This window comes from Convolutriloba macropyga, chromosome 4 (assembly GCF_964194025.1).
Source record: "Convolutriloba macropyga chromosome 4, txConMacr16.3, whole genome shotgun sequence".
NCBI lineage: Eukaryota > Metazoa > Xenacoelomorpha > Acoela > Convolutidae > Convolutriloba > Convolutriloba macropyga.
Genome location: NC_134471.1, coordinates 18,069,577 through 18,088,750, shown reverse-complemented (window position 1 = coordinate 18,088,750; position 19,174 = coordinate 18,069,577). Strand labels below are relative to the sequence as shown.

The window sequence follows — 19,174 nt, the reverse complement described above, 5'->3', positions numbered from 1 at the left end:
AATTAACCTTTCTTTTTGAAAGCAACTGTTATCTATTAACCTTTCTTATTAACTGGAATTGTGAATTAGCTTTGGCTTTACTTAATCAGCAAGTCTATTACACCTGTCGTTAATGAAACTAGATGACATGACATACAAGCACAACAAGCAGTCAAAAGTCGAAAAAATCAACCGCTAATTTTTGAACAAATCATGTCAAAGTAGTCAAGATCGCTATACAAGAAACCAAATCAACACTATGAATAGATTTCTTTAAAACTCATAAAGACAAGGGAATTTGAAAACAAGTAAAGTTAAGGTTGTAATAAAACTTTGATAAAAACTCGAAAATTAAATTGCTTCAAATAAGTCTCATCAGAGAGCCAATGCAACCTACCAGAAACGACAATAAGTAACAAGAAACCAATGGTCAATTGTAAAACGGGCAAAACCCCAAAAATTTCCCAAGAATTTTAAAAAACAAGCAGTTCAGGCCATTACATATTAAATGAAACACTGTAAAATCTTCAATTACTCTCCATCAGAGAGCCAACTAGATCTACCTGATTTTCATTCAAAAAGAGAAAAAAAACAATGAAAACGAGCGGAAGAAAACAGCAAACATTTTTGAAAGTAGCTAAAAACGTTCGATATGAAATAAAAACCGCTGAATAGCTACAATTGTGCCTCATTAGCACGCCTTCGAGACCAGTCATCAATGCGACTATGAGGCAAAAAACTACGAAAATAGGTTAAGTTCAAAAAGTCGAAGATAATAATAACACAAATACTGTCCATAATGTTCATATTAAGCCATGAAAAATAATAGCTGAATTTAGAAAATGAAAGTAGGCACCATGACAACACAGGTCCCACATTTCGACTCATGTCTCATTCGTACAGGCAATGAAGACAAAAAAACAGTGAAAACAAAGGTCAAAATGCCGTACGTGAAAAATATTTTTACGTACAAAAATGAAAATTTGCCCAAACACCGTTTTCTTACTCAATTTTCACAGCAGTATCTTGCACGCAATAATACTACTCACTTTTTGCTTTTTTTATTACTCGAAGGTGAGTATAATCACTACTCTAATTTCACCTCTCATTGAACACAAGTCGAAAACAGTGAACAGATCTTAAAGACGTCGCACCAATACAACAAAAAACAATTCTTTCTTTGATATCTAAAAAAACAAGCCCGAAAATTACTGAAATGCAACCCGAGGATTTGAATGCATAACTAAAGACTTGACCAACAAACCAAATGAAAATTTCCATCAAAAGACAAAAAGTTTCCCCAATTTAGAGAAAAATAACAGCATTCAAGTATTAGGGTACTTTTAGGGTCACCATATTGATTACCAATGTTTGGTAAGAAAAATAACAGCATTCAAGTATTAGGGTACTTTTAGGGTCACCATATTGATTACCAATGTTTGGTAAGAAAAATAAGAAAGCTAGAACAAAAAATTTGACAAAGATTGCTCAAAGTAGGCCTTTCCAGCAACTTCATTAAAAACATCTTAAAAAACTGTCGAAGATAGCTTAGGGCATCTATTGAAATCACAGAAAAATGTATGCACAAATGTATGAACAAACATCACCAGTAGAATACCAAAAATGACTAAAAGAGTCGTAAATCATAGTGAACTAACCTAAACCAGAAAAATCACACAGCAAGGAGAGAACAAAAACATAGCTGGCAGATTGCCAGAAAATAGCCGCAATTGATTTGTAGATCGGCAGTCTAAAAAAAACAGTAAAAAAGACAGACCAAAAAATTCGTCTTTTCATTGAAGGCTGATCTGTTATATTTTGATTAAAATTAGCTGATCTCAAATAACCTTCATTTAGAGTGACACACACCCATTTGACCTTATCTCTTTGAATTAAAGTAAATAAAAGTCAACTTCAAAGTGAGGAAGTCATTTTTGAGAGTGAGGTAAGTCAAGTCTGACCAAAAATTTAATCACGCGCATGAACAAAAAAACTCGCTCCACTAAGAGCGAAAAATGACGTCACACATGCAATTCAGTTGAAATTGCATGAACGAATGAACAAAAAGTGGCTGTGACGTCATATGGTCGTAACGAAAATCATGACGACGAAATAAAAAAAAACCAAGAGAAGGCCAATAATAGCCCCAGCTATCGCTGTGCGGCTATTAAAAAAGATTTACTAATAAAAGCATGGAAGGCTTTCAAATTGGCAGAAACAATTTTTAGGATTTAGAGTTATGGGCAGGGGGATAGGTAGTTGAGAGGGGAGATGGGCAGTTAGGAGGTGGGATACTTAGGGGCAAGGAGGCGAGTAGTTTGGAAGGGTTGCCAGGTATAGGGTGGTGTTTGTAGTTTGAATAGGGGGACGGACTGTTATGGGACGAAAATTCCTCACATCTGAAAAATAAACTTCGCCGTTTAATATTACCAACAGTTCCTAAATCCGATATTCTAAAAACTAAGCTACTGTTAGAGTCCAGAGTTCGGAAACAAAAGTCGAGCTTTAAAACAAATCAATGTTCGAACAACAAAGTCAAAATTCAAGTCATGAACAAATTTGCTTCAGCTGAAAAAACCTGCAGAATAACAATACTCCTTCAATCAGAGAGCACCCATACAATCCAAATTCTTCGGATTGTAAAAATAGGAGAGCGAGAGTGCCTCTATAATAGGCTTTGAGATGCTAATGGAATCTATTAAAAATCAAATCGCATTACGAAGTAGGAAGACTTAATTACTCAGTAATATTTCACTTCACCGGGAACAGGCGATATTTTTGTCAGTCCGGTAATTGTTAGAAAGCTGACAAAAAAGTCGAGAAATACTTCATACTCAAAATTCAACAAAATAATAGCATCCGGCTGAACTGAAAAACGTACAACATAGAGTATAGACATTAACCGATTGTCTCCATCGTGCCTAGTATTTTTCATGTTGGAGAAATCGTTTAGATGGATATCAACTTGATTTTTTCTATCGCGCATGCTCCTGACCTGTTACAGCTGCAGAGTGGTAGTAACCACACGAAACTTCTTTCACACCCTCTCGTACCAGACTAACAGCTGTGGGTTTACTTCTCATTTCACAGTCGCCCAGGCCCAGCTAAAATACAATCATATACTCCAATTCATACTGCACAGTAATTATTGATATGCGGCTTCCGCCGATTAGGAGAGCTTCGGGGCACAAAAGGAAAAAATCCAAATATCATAGATGGTCAGTTTATGTATACCATGGAAAACTTTTTGAGCGACAAATTTTGAACGACAAATTTTCATGGCACCGAGCTCTTCCAACATCTTCATAGGTGATTTAATGATTTAACAATATTAGACCACTTCAATTTGCTCACACAAATTTTGGGACTTTGTCACAACTTCTTGTGAATCTCCCTACTTATGCTTATCGGCGGACATGCTGATAGCTGCACCAAACCATCGTAAACAAGGAAATTTCATCATACAATTTCGCGAGAAATTACTGGCAAATTTTGAACGCTTGATGTTGGACGCAAATTTTTAAAACAAATTATAAACAGCTCTACGAAACATCTATTAGTGATCGCTCTTTCTTGTGTACTTATGGTATCTCTCCTTTATAGCGCCTCTAGTGACAGAGTTCCTTCTGATGTTTAGGGTTTAAGTTTCTTTTCCCAAATATTTAGGTTAGCAAGCATCCGGTATTCTGCTAAGATGAGAAAATTTCACAATTTCTGAGGATGACAAATAGCACTAAGTTTTACAAGAAACAATTAAAGAATGAATGAATAATTCGTGCTATGCATTTCTTATTTACACTTTTTATTTACATTTTTGCCTGTATTTTAAGGGGGGACCTGTCCCCCCGTTACAATACCGGCATGGCATTTTTTAGGTGTTCTTGTCGAAAACTTTGTTTCTCATGGTTGGCAAAGATTCGTACTTTTTTGTGAACTTGGTGTTGTTAGAGTGGTGGAACTTGTAAAATTTTTGCAAAAAAGTTGGTGCGGTTAATGAGTGAAACTTGTAAAATTTTTCGAAAATTTTGCGATTTTTTTAAGAAATTCTGAATCCTTTCTCTAGTCTAATGAGACTAATGAAGGACTGAAAAGCGAAAGTGACTAACCTGATAGAATACTGAGGTAAGTGAAGAAAAAGATAGTTTAAATTTGATAAATTCTTGTTCCAATGTAAGAAATTTAATAGTTTTGCGAGTCTGAGACCGCACAAGTGGTATTTAATTTAATGGGTTTTATTGCCCATGTTTGAATTAACAAGTGCGAAATAATGAAAATGGAAGTTTGTTGAATTTCAAGCGTGGAGAGAAGTTTCAAGCAGAGCTTCGAACTGAAAATAGCCCATGAGAATGAATGGGGGACAAAATATCGTGAAAATTGACTGAAAAATTGAGGAAATTGGGGTTTTAAAATTTGTCTGAAAATTGGTTAAAAAAGTGATTTTATCGCTTCATTACTGTGTCGGGAAATGTTCGACATGGGGGCCAATTCCATTTTGGTAAAATAACGGGTTGAAAATAGTCTGAATGGAGCGTTTAAGGAGTATTTTTGAAGTCGTTTTGCGCCAAAAACAGACAAAATTTTGAAAGTGCAAAAATTGCTGTTTTCTGGTGGTAAAAAATTAAAAATCGTTTTTCGCCGCCAATAAGCATTTTTATAGATTTTAAAAGATGTTAAAATATGGTAGGAGAAGTACTGTTAAGGAATCGGGTTTTATTAAATATTATTTTTAAATAATATTCGTACCTACATTTTTTGTATTTTTTGATGAAAAAAGGCCAAAAATATGCAATTGGTAATTTTTGAGGTAAAAATGTAGGATAAAATGTTCTATGCTACTTATAATGGAGTGTGCAACAAAGTTTTCGAAGCTGAAAGTTTGCTCGAATAATTAATAATGAGTAATTGGGTGTTGTTTGCATGTTACTTTTTGTGAAATTTTTGTCAATTTTCGGCGTTTTTCGACTAAGTGAAAAATTGATGTTTCTTGATGTTCAAAAAAGAATGTATATTAAAATGATGTTTCTTAGTTGAATTGCAATTTGCAATGAAATTTTGTCATTTAACAGCTTGGCGAAAACATAAAATAGTGATAAACTGGGTGCTGAACTTATGTTTTTTTGTTACTTTTTTTGTTTTTTAGCCAAAAACTATCACTATTTTGCAAACCAAATGTTATAAAACAACAATCGGCTAAAATAGCTGACGTCCAATTGTACAGTATTCATTGTACAAGGTCATTTTAACTATTTGTGCTGAAATTGTGGATAAAAAAGTGTGAGAGATTAAGAACAAAAAAAGGCATGATCTTGACAACTTTGCCGGCGATAAATCCTTCAATGTTTCTATGAAGACTTCTTTGAAGTGTTCATGAATGACTTCATACATGGTAGACAAAACTTGCGTGTGGCAACCAAAAAACTAGTCAGAGTGAGTTTGAGTTCTACTTTTGGCATATCTGTTCGATCGACCATGTAGAGCCAAAGTTAGGAAAAAGTGCTCTTAAATAGTTATTGGTATTGCATCTTCTTCACGATTCATTTCAAAGCAAGCCGCATTTCTTAAATTCCTCTTACAGCGTCTTGATACAATTTAGAAAATATTTCTTGCCCACAAGGGAATCAAAGTTATGACTGAAAAATTTTCCTTTCAAGATAATAGCGACTTTTACCACGAAATTTTCTGCTCTAGCAAACGGATTGTTGTTGCTTCAGTAAAAACATACGAAACAACGGGAACATATATTAATCTACAACTCTTCAAAAAAACTCCGAGGAATTGCGTTTTAACCAAAGAATAACTCTCTCAGCTGCTGAATTCGATCTTCTCGGCCAGAAAATAAAAACGATTCAAGATCTATCGTCTCGAGGAACTGCAAAGAAAAATAAACGGAGGCAGCAAACCGGTCGTGAAAGTGATTTCGAAGAAAGACTCCAGTACTAACGTGGAAGAGCAAAAAAATAACGAGAAAAATTACAAATAAAGCAAGTGAAAGTGACAAGGAAAATTAATTGCCAAAATCGTGGAGGCAATGGTTAAGCGGACACCGGAATATTTTCGTCAAATTGCCAAACAATATCGTTACTTTATATGTCAAAGTGAGCCTATATTTGACCATACAGTAACAAAGAACTTTGCCTACAGCTTGCATATGAATGACGACTTTTGTAAAGTACATGGATTTCATTATCATGTTATTGCCTCCAACGATCAACTTCCTGATTCTTTCAAGTCTACAGCATCCAAGCCGTTTAGTATACCTTGTCTCTTCACCTGTTTCAAACTACTTATTAAAAATAACATATCAAAGACAATTTTTCGTGGAGAAATAATGAACAAAATTGACGAAGCGGTGAACTACAACGAGCAACACCAATTGAACTTTGCAAACTCTAAGAGAAAACTACCTAAAGTTGATTGTGTTTTTACCAATAGTGTTCAAACTCAACCTGATTTTTTGCCTACTTGTACGATTGATAAATTCTATAGTATTTATAATGGTGGTTTGTAGGGTGAGCTTTCCAAAATACTTCATATATTAAATAGTGACTATGGTTGTTTGCATGTTGAGAATAGTTTAAATTTGATAAATTTTAATAAGGAATCGAAATCTTCTAACTAATAATTGTGTTCTTTGTTGCTTTTGAAGAAGTATTTGAGCAAAAAAAAAGTTAATTAAAAATGTTAGAGCATATGATTAGCAAAGCTTAGCACATCATTTTCTTTCATATTCAACAGTAAAGGATATTCGCAACCAAACATCACATGCGCAATATAAATGCAAAAAGTCCACAGAGTTTTGATTTCGAACTGGCTGAAGTTTGAGTATTTGAATTACTTCATTGTAAAAGTGTACCAGACGGGAATACAGTATTTGATAGTTTTGTATCGGGATTCCAAGCGGATCAGCCAAATAAACGTTGTTTTTGTGAAATAAAAGAACCATGCAATGACTTCCCCCACATTGGGCTGGTGAAGCATTAACTATAATAAATCCTTCTCTTGTTAGCTTTGGGAAATTGTCTGCTGCAAAAACTCCATAAAAATAATATTTCAAATGAATACATTTTCCCAAAAAATAGCGTATTTCATCACTAACCATCGGTGGGGTAGGTGATAATTAAGTTTTTTGTCACCTTTCGTTCCGAATTAATATAAAACGTTGAGCTTCTTTCGCCCAGAAAAAAAATTTCTACGTTGGCTGCCAATGCTCCTTCAAATGTAAGTTGAACCGAAATTAAGCAATTTGTAAGTTCTGGATGAATGAAATCATGAGAAGCCTCTTGCGTTGAAGTTAAGTCAAAAGCTAAAATAAAGTGATTGGGATAATTGTCCAGAGTTATGACATGCCCACCTTTGTCAAGAAAATCCAGGACTCCCAGAGTATTGAATTAAATACGGTGGTTAAAAGTTGTTGAGACCGGAGTTCCAACAATAGTTTGACCATTTCTATAAACAAAAATTTGGCTCAAATTGAATTTCTGTTAGTGAAAAGGATTAGTGCGATTAGTTCCGAGGTATGCTTGATTTGTCGCCATTGAGATTTTCTGGCCGCTACGTCGTCCGCGCGACCGTCGGTGCCATTAATTTTAGCTGGCTCAACCTCGTAATAATATCCCTGACACACTAGCCATGTGTTTTTTGCAGTTCTTCCTGACAAAAATTCCGTTTCAACGAAAGCTTTGGACGCATATAATTTCCGGTTGTGTTGGAAATTTATACACCGTTAGCAGAATTTTGCATTCTGAAAACAAAGAATGTAGTGCGTTGTTGCTTAAGTATGGCGCGTCAGTGCTTGCAGCGTCAGTGCCTGTCCTTAAATCGCCGTCATTGTTTCGGGAGATTTTGAGTTTTTGTAAATCTATAAGTTGTTCCTATCACCCAAAAGTTCAAACTCAAGCAATGCACCGTCCGGAGAATATGATGGTCCGACTTTTTGAGTAAAAGCATTTTCAGAAGTAATACGCAGAGGCTGTTTTTCAAACAAATCAAAAGTGGCGTGTGTTGCCTCTGTCGGCAGTAAATCAGTAATCATTTTGAACTTTTGAAAAGAAATTTGACCGACTTCTCGTCAAAGGCTTTTTCTTACGAATGCCTTGTTTTGGCTTTTCATCGTTGGTTTTCAATTTACGCATTCTTCCTGTTTTTGATCCGCCCACTTGTTTTCTTACAGTTTTTTGCACAGACGACTTTATTGCTTGTTTTGGAGACTTTATCTTTGTAACTCCATCTACCAGCTCAGGAGCTGCTTGAACAATTAATTCACGTCCAATCTTTTTGGCTACTGGCCAAAGAAACTTTCTTGCAATCGATAATGCGTCTCTGCCAATACCTGCTGCTGAAGCCCAAAAACCACTTCCTCGTTGGCGATAGTGTCCTGAAAAGTATGGTGACACCGATTACTGTTGATAGTAGGCTTCAATTTTGTCGATTTTTTAAAAAAATTTAAAAACAAAATGAATTTTCCTATTCGAATGGAACTAATTCTCCGGTTTCTGTCCGCAATCGAATTTCAATTGACTCAAAATTATTTGATAAATTTTTTTGTATTCCATGTTGCTGAAAACAATTCTGTGTTCGCTCTATTTTGCAGGGGCTACCGTTTTTAGGGAGCTTTAGTATCACCTACGTATTGATACTTAATTAAGAGTATTGAATGAATTAAATACGGTGGTTAAAAGTTGTTGAGACCGGAGTTCCAACAATAAGTTGACCATTTCTATAAACAAAAATTTGGCTCAAATTGAATTTCTGTTAGTGAAAAGGATTAACGCGATTAGTTCCGAGGTATGCTTGATTTGTCGCCATTGCAATTATCATACGTCGTACAGGTTCTTTTGAGATATATCCTCATGGCTCCAAGTTCTTATTCCAGTTGTAGCTAAAAAAAGTTCGTGGCAAAACCTCTGTATAGCGATACACGGAAGGTGTTTTTAGTAGTTTTCTCAATTGCCGTCAAAACATGATCCACTATTGTCATTTTTCTAACGTACAGATTAGCTTCAATTATTTTTACTTTGTAATTTTTGTTTGACTCTGAAATTACAACAAAATCATTTCTAGACCTTCTAAATGAAATTCACAGAATAACACCGCTAAGTAAGTGTTAATCACAAGTAAAAATATCACTCACCAGCTGTCCAATAAAAAAGTTTTCCTGGGAAATAGCAACAAGAGCTTTTCTGGCCGCTACGTCGTCCGCGCGACCGTCGGTGCCATCAATTTTAGCTGGCTCATCCTCGTAATAATATCCCTGACACACTAGCCATGTGTTTTTTGCAGTTTTTCCTGACGAAAATTCCGTTTCAATGAAAGCTTTGTACGCATAATTTCCGGTTGTGTTGGAAATTTATACACCGTTAGCAGAATTTTGCATTCTGAAAACAAAGAATGTAGTGCGTTGTTGCTTAAGTATGGCGCGTCTGTGTTTGCAGCGTCAGTGCCTGTCCTTAAATCGCCGTCATTGTTTCGGGAGATTTTGAGTTCTTGTTAATCTATGAAGTTGTTCCTATCACCCAAAAGTTCAAACTCAAGCAATGCACCGTCCGGAGAATATGATGGTCCGACTTTTTGAGTAAAGGATTTTCAAAAGTAAAAAGCAGAGGCGGTTTTTCAAACAAATCAAAAGTGGTGTGTGTTCTCGTCAAAGGCTTCTCGTCAAAGGCTTTTTCTTACGAATGCCTTGTTTTGGCTTTTCATCGTTGGTTTTCAATTGACGCATTATTCCTGTTTTTGATCCGCCCACTTGTTTTCTTACAGTTTTTGCACAGACGACTTTATTGCTTGTTTTGGAGACTTTATCTTTGTAACTCCATCTACCAGCTAAGGAGCTGCTTGAACAATTAATTCACGTCCAATCTTTTTGGCTACTGGCCAAAGAAACTTTCTTGCAATCGGTAATGCGTCTCTGCCAATACCTGCTGCTGAAGCCCCAAAACCACTTCCTCGTTGGCGATAGTGTCCTGAAAAGTATGGTGACACCGATTACTGTTGATAGTAGGCTTCCATTTTGTCGATTTTTTAAAAAAATTTAAAAACAAAATAAATTTTTCTATTCGAATGGAACTAATTCTCCGGTTTCTGTCCGCAATTGAATTTCAATTGACTCAAAATTATTTGATAAATTTTTTTGTATTCCATGTTGCTGAAAACAGTTCTGTGTTCGCTCTATTTTGCAGGGGCTACCGTTTTTCAGGCGTTGTTTTCAATCAATGACTCGAAAAAGAGGAGCTTTAGTATCACCTACGTATTGATACTTAATTATGTTAACGTAAACAAAAATCAGTTGCTTCCCTGCAGACCAATCAAAAGGATAATCACCAACGAAAGTTTTTTCTTCGTCATCTGCCATGGTCAGATTTTCAAAAGTGTCCAACATCTTGTATCCAATATGATAACCAGTCCCATCATGAATACTGTTGAAACCTAGTATGCTTGGAACTTCGTTATCCGGAAAAGTAATTCCTTCGTTTTTACCAAAAAAGGAATAAAACTCCACTGATTTTGTTAAATTGATAGTGAAAAATGAGGTAATCCGGTAGCTGTTTTTAAGGATCTCAAAAGATGGTCGCGGTTTTCATAGGAACCAATTCACATGATAGCTCGTTCTCCTCCGTATGGTCTGGAGACAGCATCAAATGGAATATTTTTCTCAAAGCTTAAGGCCTTCAGAAAAAATATCTCTAAGTCACTTTTGTTCTCTTGATTTATTTTTGCCGTGAAGATTTCACTTAGTGCAACTCGCCAATCCCCCTCCAAATAAAATCCTTCATTGAAATAATTTTTGAATGAGGACAAGGTGTTTTGAGGAAAAATATTCATAGAGGCTGATGAAACTAAGTGAACCGTGAATTCATTTATGTTTTGTTATTTCACTACTATTTTCTCTAAGCTTGACCAACTCTAATTCATAAAATTTTCCTTTGACTGGCTCTTGGGATGCGTCAATGAGACTATAATTAGAAAGATTTGTTGTAGGTATATCGTAAATCTCGAAAACTTCGTTGGTAAATGTTTGCTTGTATCCTTTTCTAAAAGGAAGATCCGCTTTTGATAATCGCACAAAGTCCCCATTGTAAAAATTTTGTCGACGAACAAGTTTTGCAGACGTATTAAATATTAATGATATCAAGTAAGGAATGTCTTTTTTTGTCACTTTATTCGGTGCCAATTTCGAGATAATTTTTGAATGAGGACAAGGTGTTTTGAGGAAAAATATTCATAGAGGCTGATGAAACAGTGAACCGTGAAATCATTCATGTTTTGTTATTTCACTACTATTGTCTCTAACTTTGACCACCTCTAATTCGTAAAATTTTCCTTGGACTGGCTCTTGGGATGCGTCAATGAGACTTTTATTAGAAAGATTTGTTGTAGGTATATCGTAAATCTCGAAAACTTCGTTGGTAAATGTTTGCTTGTATCCTTTTCTAAAAGGAAGATATGCTTTTGATATTCGCACAAAGTCCCGAACGTAAAATTTTGGTCGAAGAACTAGTTTTGCTGACGTATTAAAAATTAAGGATATCAAGTAAGGAACGTCTTTCTTTGTCACTTTATTGGGCGCCAATTTCGTTACCCTGATGACTCTAGAATTAATGGTTTGTACAAAGCTCTGCAATTGATTAATATACGAATATGTCCACTTGTCCACTAAATACATGTATATCAAATTCTTGAGCAATCGTATATTTCTTTCCGCAAATGCTGATTTTTTCTCGCTGAATGTTTTATAAAGTTCAATTAGATAACGTGAGAGACAGTCCATCGCAACCAACAAATATTTTACATCTTAGTTCTCTTTTGCTAATTTATCCACATAAGCCAAGTCTAGCCACCAAATCTCGTTTATTTCGTAAGCACCAACTTTCAGTGTTGGAAATCTTTTTTATATTTCTTATGTTTGTGTGGGCATTTTTACCCTCTAGAAACAACTTTACTTTACTTGGTTTCAATTTTGTGCTTTTTTGTAGATTTTTTATGCTTCCTTATGCTGCGGGACCATTCGTATATTTTGACTCAAGCAATTTTTTCTCATTCGTCGAAAGACTCCCAGTCCGTCTCCTCTTGCTGAGTTCTGTCTTCCTTTGAAGTTTCGAACCCACTTCCGGCGTCTGAGGATTCCTCTCTAAGTAATTGGCTTTTTCTTGGCTTTTCTTGGTTTTTTTGTTTGGTAACTCTGAGTTCTTTTCTGGATCGCAATTTTAGCATTACTGTTGATCACCAAGTCTTCTTTTATGTTTAAAGCCTCTAGAATCTTGAAGTCTCTAAATCATAGAGAAAAATAGGGACATTTATTCCTGTCGCTGTTCCGTAATGAAATTTTCATTTTCGCCTATAACAACATTTTCTGACACTTTAATGAGATTAACTATTTTCTCCGTCCTAATATATTTTGGTGGCGCCAGCATGTTGAGATTTTGAAGAATTTTGTCCGCATGTACTTTTGACAACTCAGTAGGATCAGTTGTTTCCCTCGTATCCAAAATTTCTTGGTACTCTTTGTTAGTGTTTTCATTTGGTTACGGTTCAAAAAGGAAGATTGAGCACCTGTATGCTGAAGAATGGGATCAATTAGAATTTGTGAGTAATAAGGTTGCTCCTTCAAACTGATTTTTGGGAATCAAAATAAACTCTTCAGCAGTTGACATTGCTTAACTCAAATGGATGAAACAAAAATTAACAATGAGTTGAATCAGTTCGAAACCGGTCTTTGTTAGTAAAAGTGCTCGTCGTTTATCCGTTGATGAATTTTTCTTGAGGGTATCTTACTTTTACTCTAACATGCCACAGTAAAACATTATGAAGACATTCACACAAAACCAGTATAACATCACGATCACAACTACGCAATATTTCCTTAACTGTTTTGGCTGCAAATACCATTTGCTTCATCATAGATAATTTTTTCTCTTTAATTGTTTAGAGGAGTTGTTTCTACTTTATCAGATTTAAGATAGAAAACTGTAGGACCTGGCTCAGTAATATTTGAACAGTATCGTAAACAATCAGAAGTTTTTGGATCAAGATCAATAAGCAAATGCCCAAACGGTTCTTTCGTTGCCAATTGATAAAAATGTTTTAAAAATTTAACAAGGTTCAACTGTTTGCCTAGAAATTCGACTTGTTGAATATCCCGGGCTGGTTTGAACAAAGTGATGTGTGTCGTGTTCAAGTCTATTGTACGAGACAACTTGCGCTGTGTTTTTGTGACGCCCTGCAGTGGCCAATAATTCTTTGTCATTGTAAATTTCTTCGCACGAGTCGTCTATTATCAGAAGACAGTTTGCAAGGTTAGTCAAAAATTCTAAATTAGAGTACTTTCTAAACATCACACCAAGCTTATGCACCATTTTGATGTATATTTGTTGCATTTCTCTATATAAAAATATAATGTTGTTAAATTTTGGGTAAAATGTGTTTCCATTCAGCATTTTGGAAATTAACTCTGCTTTGCCACAACCTGAAGGCCCTAAAACGGCCATGAAGACCCTATCTTGCGTAGATATAACTTTAATCATAGTCTTGAATTTGGTAAAATGTATCCTACTAAACTGGACAATATTGATAACCAAACTGAAGTTTCTTCATAATTTGGTTTTAAAACGGTTAATTTAACAATACAAAGTGATATTAGCAGTAATCTAACAAAATTTGCACAAAAAATACAACTTCTGACCATGGCAACGTTGTTTGATTGCAAAAATTCCATGAAGATTTGCTGCTACTTTCTTTTTGAAAATATTTTTCTACAACAGCGACCACTTGATCGACTGTCACTCCCTCCATCTCGAGACAAAATAATTTTTCTTAAAAAATCTATTGAGAAAGTCACTTTACATAAAACAACTCATAACAATTGAACTCAGTTAGGAAGTCTTTCATGTGAGCCATAAAGCACTCAGAGGAGTCTCTCTGTTTTGTCATAATGAACAATTTTGTGTACTCTTTCTTCCTTCACCAAGTGTTGAATCTTCTTTGGCAGTGAAGGATTGTTTTTGTCAGTTTCTTCACCAACCGGGTGCTTCGACATCAGTAAGAGTCTCGGAGGACAGACTCTTTGAGTTTTTGACTCTTTGGTTGAGTTTTTGACATTCTGTTTTCTCCACTGACGAAAAGGTTCAATATAACATACCAAATGAGTGAAAGACCACTTTAGTCAATTCCTCTCTCATTTGTTAACCAGTTGAAATAGAAAATAGCCTTTTCTTTTGCACAATGTTTGTTGAAATTATTCTTGCCCTTTGAATGATTTTGACAGTTTTGTGTAAAATAGTTTACAGATATTAAGGATACTCAAGTGAATTCAGATGAATGATAAAGCACTCAAACAAATCTGACAAACAAATACCAAGTTCTTTAACAATAAATTTTTCTCCTCTGTGACGAAATCCTTCAACGTCTAACAACTGTTTTGCTGCTCAGCATTCCAACAAATGAAAAATTGACGGATGAAAAATCTATATAAGCAAAACAATATTCCCGACAAACTACCACTAAAACAGTTGCTGCTTTTCCACGGAACCATATAAGAGTAACCAGGCCCTTGGTTAAATATTTCGTATATGAAACCACCTGCGTCGTGTAAAATAGCGTGCAAACGTAAAACTGAGATTTTCAAGTATTTATCTACTGAAGAACTGTTTATGCCAATAATACCACCGTAGGGCCTCAATTTTAGCGCTATTTCAAAATCAAACCCTTTAATGTCACTAAAATATTCACTTGTGCCCAGAAAATAATTTAACCGTACACTGTTGTTTGGGTATTTTGATGAAACCGATAAGTAATTTTCATGGATTTTGTTCAAACAGTTTCTGCATACAATTGGTTTTTCAAGACGCATACCTTCTTTTCGCTAGCCTGGCTGCGCATTAAATGGATTGTAAACGAACAAAAATTGGAGTATTGATCATTGCGTCGGGAAAGCAATTTATTACCAATAGACAAAATGGGATTTGATTTATTAAGCACATAGTTAATCTTGATCATACAAAAGCAAATTCCTTTGAAACCGTTTCAAGATAAGAAAGCAAAAGCAATAAAATAATGTTCCTAGCATACGCTGGTCTTAGTTTGTATGTATTCTCATAAATAGTTTTTACAATACACTAGTAACCACACACACATACAAATCTACACATATAATGTTAACAACACGTTATACTGTTTATTACCATTGATAAGAAAGTATTGAATACGTTCGAGTGGTATGCAGGCACAACAGCTAGCGTAAAAATCGTGAGGTCAAGTTTTGTTCCGAAGCTTAAAAAACCCGAGAGTGTTACAAACCTTTGTTAAATATAAGTTGAAGTAATTTCGTCCTATCCAAAATGGAATTTATTGCAAGAACACATGTTAAAACCAAGCCATTAACAAACCACAAAGCTTTATATATCTTTTAATCTGCATAGCATTCCTCATATCAACGCTGTTCGGTATTTGAACAGCATACTGCATTCATTAATTGCTCTAGATAAGAAAGTAAAAAAATTGGGCATCTACATGCAACATAACTAGCACGGAAAAATTGGAGACGTTAAAACGAATAGTATGCTGAGGTTCACCTAAAATACAAGGAATTTAGTGTACTGAACTTGTGTGTTATAGCTACTTGAGTAATCTTTTACAACAGAAACGGAAGGAATTGATTGAACACGCCATAGCTTAAACTTATAACTGAGCTCTTATTTTCCTATTTTTGGCCTCAACTTTCATTTCCTCAATTCCAAATTTTATTTAGCAGAACTCTTGCTGGAATTTAACAACAGATTCCTATTGTTCAATTCGATTACCAGAATTAACAGAATTTAATTCTAATGTCTCCTCTAGCCATCATTCTAAAGGCGGAATCGACGCCTGACAATCGAACAATTGCTTATGAGACTTACAGAAAACAGACTTTAATCATTGTATAGCAGGATTATCAGTTAGATGAGTGGGTTACAGTAAATCAAATGGCAGTACCTATTGTGATTTTTGATTTTATTCAGTCATTTCGAATTGAGAAAGGCCTCATGAAAGGAGTTCAATACTTGCTGGATTTTGTAACGTCTTATGTCAGAGAGTTTGTATTTCACCCAGACACATTGGACGATGGAGTACGAAAAAAAAAATTACGATTATGACGTGAAAAAAATTCCGCTGTATGAGAATCAAGAGGGCTACTGGAGAGATCGTGAACTGGTGAAAATGAAACAAGATATTGAAAACCCTAGAAACTTTTAGCGAACCACCAACTCCTGACATGGTTCATGATAGACTTGCCTGTACACCTGAAAACAAACCCAATGATGTTTCGAGCAGTAGAATTCTTGCGACTCCACCCGTGAGCAAGTGTTTAGCACCAAAGAAATGAAGAATCTATCTCAATTATGAAAACTAAATCAAACTTATTCCTTTGCTGATTTTGTGTTGTGTGTGACATTCTTTTGTGAATCTGACTTTATAAATGTTGATAAATACTTTATAATTGTATATTCTCAGATCATTCAACTTATTTTAAGTATCAGACTCTAGCAAAAAAGCAGTTCATATTCGTGGTAAGTCACTATTATCTTGAAAGGAAAATTTTTGTCATAACTTTGATTCCGTTGTGGACAAGAAATACACTCTAAATTGTATCAAGACACTGTAAGAGGAATTTAAGAAATGCGGCTTGCTTTGAATTGAATCGTAAAGAAAATGCAATACCAATAAAACTATTTAAGAGCACTTTTCCTAACTTTGGCTCTACATGGTCGATCGCACAGATATGCGAAAAATAGAAATCAAAATCAAACTCAGCCAAGTTTTATGGTTGCCACACCCAAGTTTTATCTACCATGTAGTGAAGTCATTCATGAACACTTCGAAGAAGTCTTCATAGAAACATAAATGGGTTTATCGAATTGTCAAAATAATTCCTTTTTTTGTTCTTAATCTCTCAAAATTTTTTATCCACTATTTCCGCACAAACAATTAAAATGACCTTGTACAATGAATACTGTACAATTGGACGTCAGCTATTTTAGCCGATGGCTCTTTTATAACATTTGGTTTGCAAAATAGTGATAGTTTTAACCAAAAACAAACAAGAAAAGTAACAACAAAAAACATAAGTTCAACACCCAGTTAATCACTATTATATGTTTAGCCAAGCCGTTAAATGACTAACTTTCATTGCAAATTGCAATTCAACTAAGAAACATCACTTTAATCTACATTCTTTTTTGAACATCAAGAAACATCAATTTTTTCACTTTTTTGTCAAAAAACGCCGAAAATTGACAAAAGTTTAACCAAAAAGTAACATGCAAACAACACCCAATTACTCATTATTAATCGTTCGAGTAAACTTTCACCTAATAAAACTTTGTTGCCCACTCCATTATAACCAACATAGAACACTTTATTATACATTCTTACCTCAAAAACATAAAAAGTAACAACAAAAATCATAATTTCGACACCCAGTAGATCACTATAATATCTTTCGCCAAGCCGTTAAATGACTAAATTTCATTGCAAATTGCAATTCAACTAAGAAACATCATTTTAATCTACATTCTTTTTTGAACATCAAGAAACATCAATTTTTTCACTTAGTCGAAAAACGCCGAAAATTGACAAAAGTTTAACCAAAAAGTAACATGCAAACAACACCCAATTACTCATTATTAATCGTTCGAGCAAACTTTCACCTTATGACAGCAAACTTTGTGGCCCACTCCATTACAACTAACATAGAACACTGTATTATACATTCTTACCTCAAAAATTACCAATTTTTGCACATTTTTGGCCTTTTTTCATTTAAAAAACACAAAAAATTTAGGTACAAGTTATCACTAAATAATATTCAATAAAAACCCAATTCCTTAACAGTACTTCTCCTACCATACTTTAACATTTTTCAAAATGTATAAAAATGCTTATTGGGGGCGAAGAACATTTTTTAATTTTTTACCACCAAAAAACAGCAATTTTTGCACTTTTTTCAAAATTTTGTCTGATTTTGGCGCAAAATGACTTCAAAAATACTCCATAAGCGCTCCATTCAGACTAATTTCAACCCGTAATTTTACCAAAATTCAATTGGCCCCCATATCGAACATTTCCCGACACAGTAATGAAGGGATAAAATCACTTTTTTAACCAATTTTCAGACAAATTTTAAAACCCCAATTTCTTCAATTTTTCAGTCAATTTTCACTATATTTTCCCCCATTCATTCTCATGCGCTATTTTCAGTTCGAAACTCTACTTAAAACTTCTCTCCAAGCTTGAAATTCAACAAACTTCCAGTTTCATTACTTCGCACTTACTTTTTTTAAAAAAAAATGGCAAAAATTTCGAAAAATTTTACAAGTTTCACTCATTCACCGAACCAACTTTTTTGCAAAAATTTTACAAGTTCCACCACTCTAACAACACCAAATTCACAAAAAAAGTACAAGTCTTTGCCAACCATGAGAAACAAAATTTTCGAAAAATTTTACAAGTTTTCGACAAGGGCACCTAAAAAAGGCCATGCCGTTATTGTAACGGGGGGACAGGTCCCCCCCCCCGTTAAAATACAGGCATTTTTACTACTACTGGGCTTAGAGAGGAAAAGCTCCATCAGACAACATAAGTTATGATGCGACCGACTATCAATTGATTTATTTGCTGATATCTTTCAAAATTCAAAACTTAGGCTCCAATTCTCGTTATTCCAATTCCAAGGTTTAAATTCCAAACACCTGACATACCTGTCCTTGATCGTTTTCTCCCCATGAGTAGACAGTGCCATCTGAGGTCAAAGCTAAGGAGTGGTCAGCCCCACATTCCAACTGCGTAATTCGTTTCACATCTGTCCTATTGCTATCGTCACTCGCGCTTCTATTGTTTTCTTTATCATGAAAAAACACAAAATTGAAGCAGATATCAGGGCTTTTAATACGCAAAATTCAAATGATTCCGATTCAAATTTCAGCGTCTCGATGTTGACATCTAAGAATCAATTGAAATGTTAAGAATCAATTGAAATGAACAAATAATTTCAAATTCTTTCACATATATAAGGAATTTCTAAGGTAGAACCACACAAAATATTCACAGGATATGCAAAAAAACCTTTTCCTATAGATTAACCAACTAGGTAACATCAATTTTTGAATATACATTTCAATCTTGACAAATAATTTTTCCTTCTGAGGGAAAAAATTGCGTTATCGAT

General features: G+C 34.7%; 1 protein-coding gene across 1 annotated transcript in view; it reads right to left on the bottom strand.

The window, feature by feature from the left end:
* Positions 1–19,174, bottom strand: part of LOC142338008 (uncharacterized) — a 95,065-nt gene that overhangs the window by 67,749 nt on the left and 8,142 nt on the right. Inside the window, exons 5-6 of the mRNA XM_075387642.1 lie at positions 18,708–18,847; positions 2,975–3,083 (exon numbers count right to left, since the gene is read on the bottom strand). Coding sequence (XP_075243757.1) covers positions 2,975–3,083; positions 18,708–18,847 — 249 coding nt within the window. The remainder of the gene's footprint in view (positions 1–2,974; positions 3,084–18,707; positions 18,848–19,174) is intronic.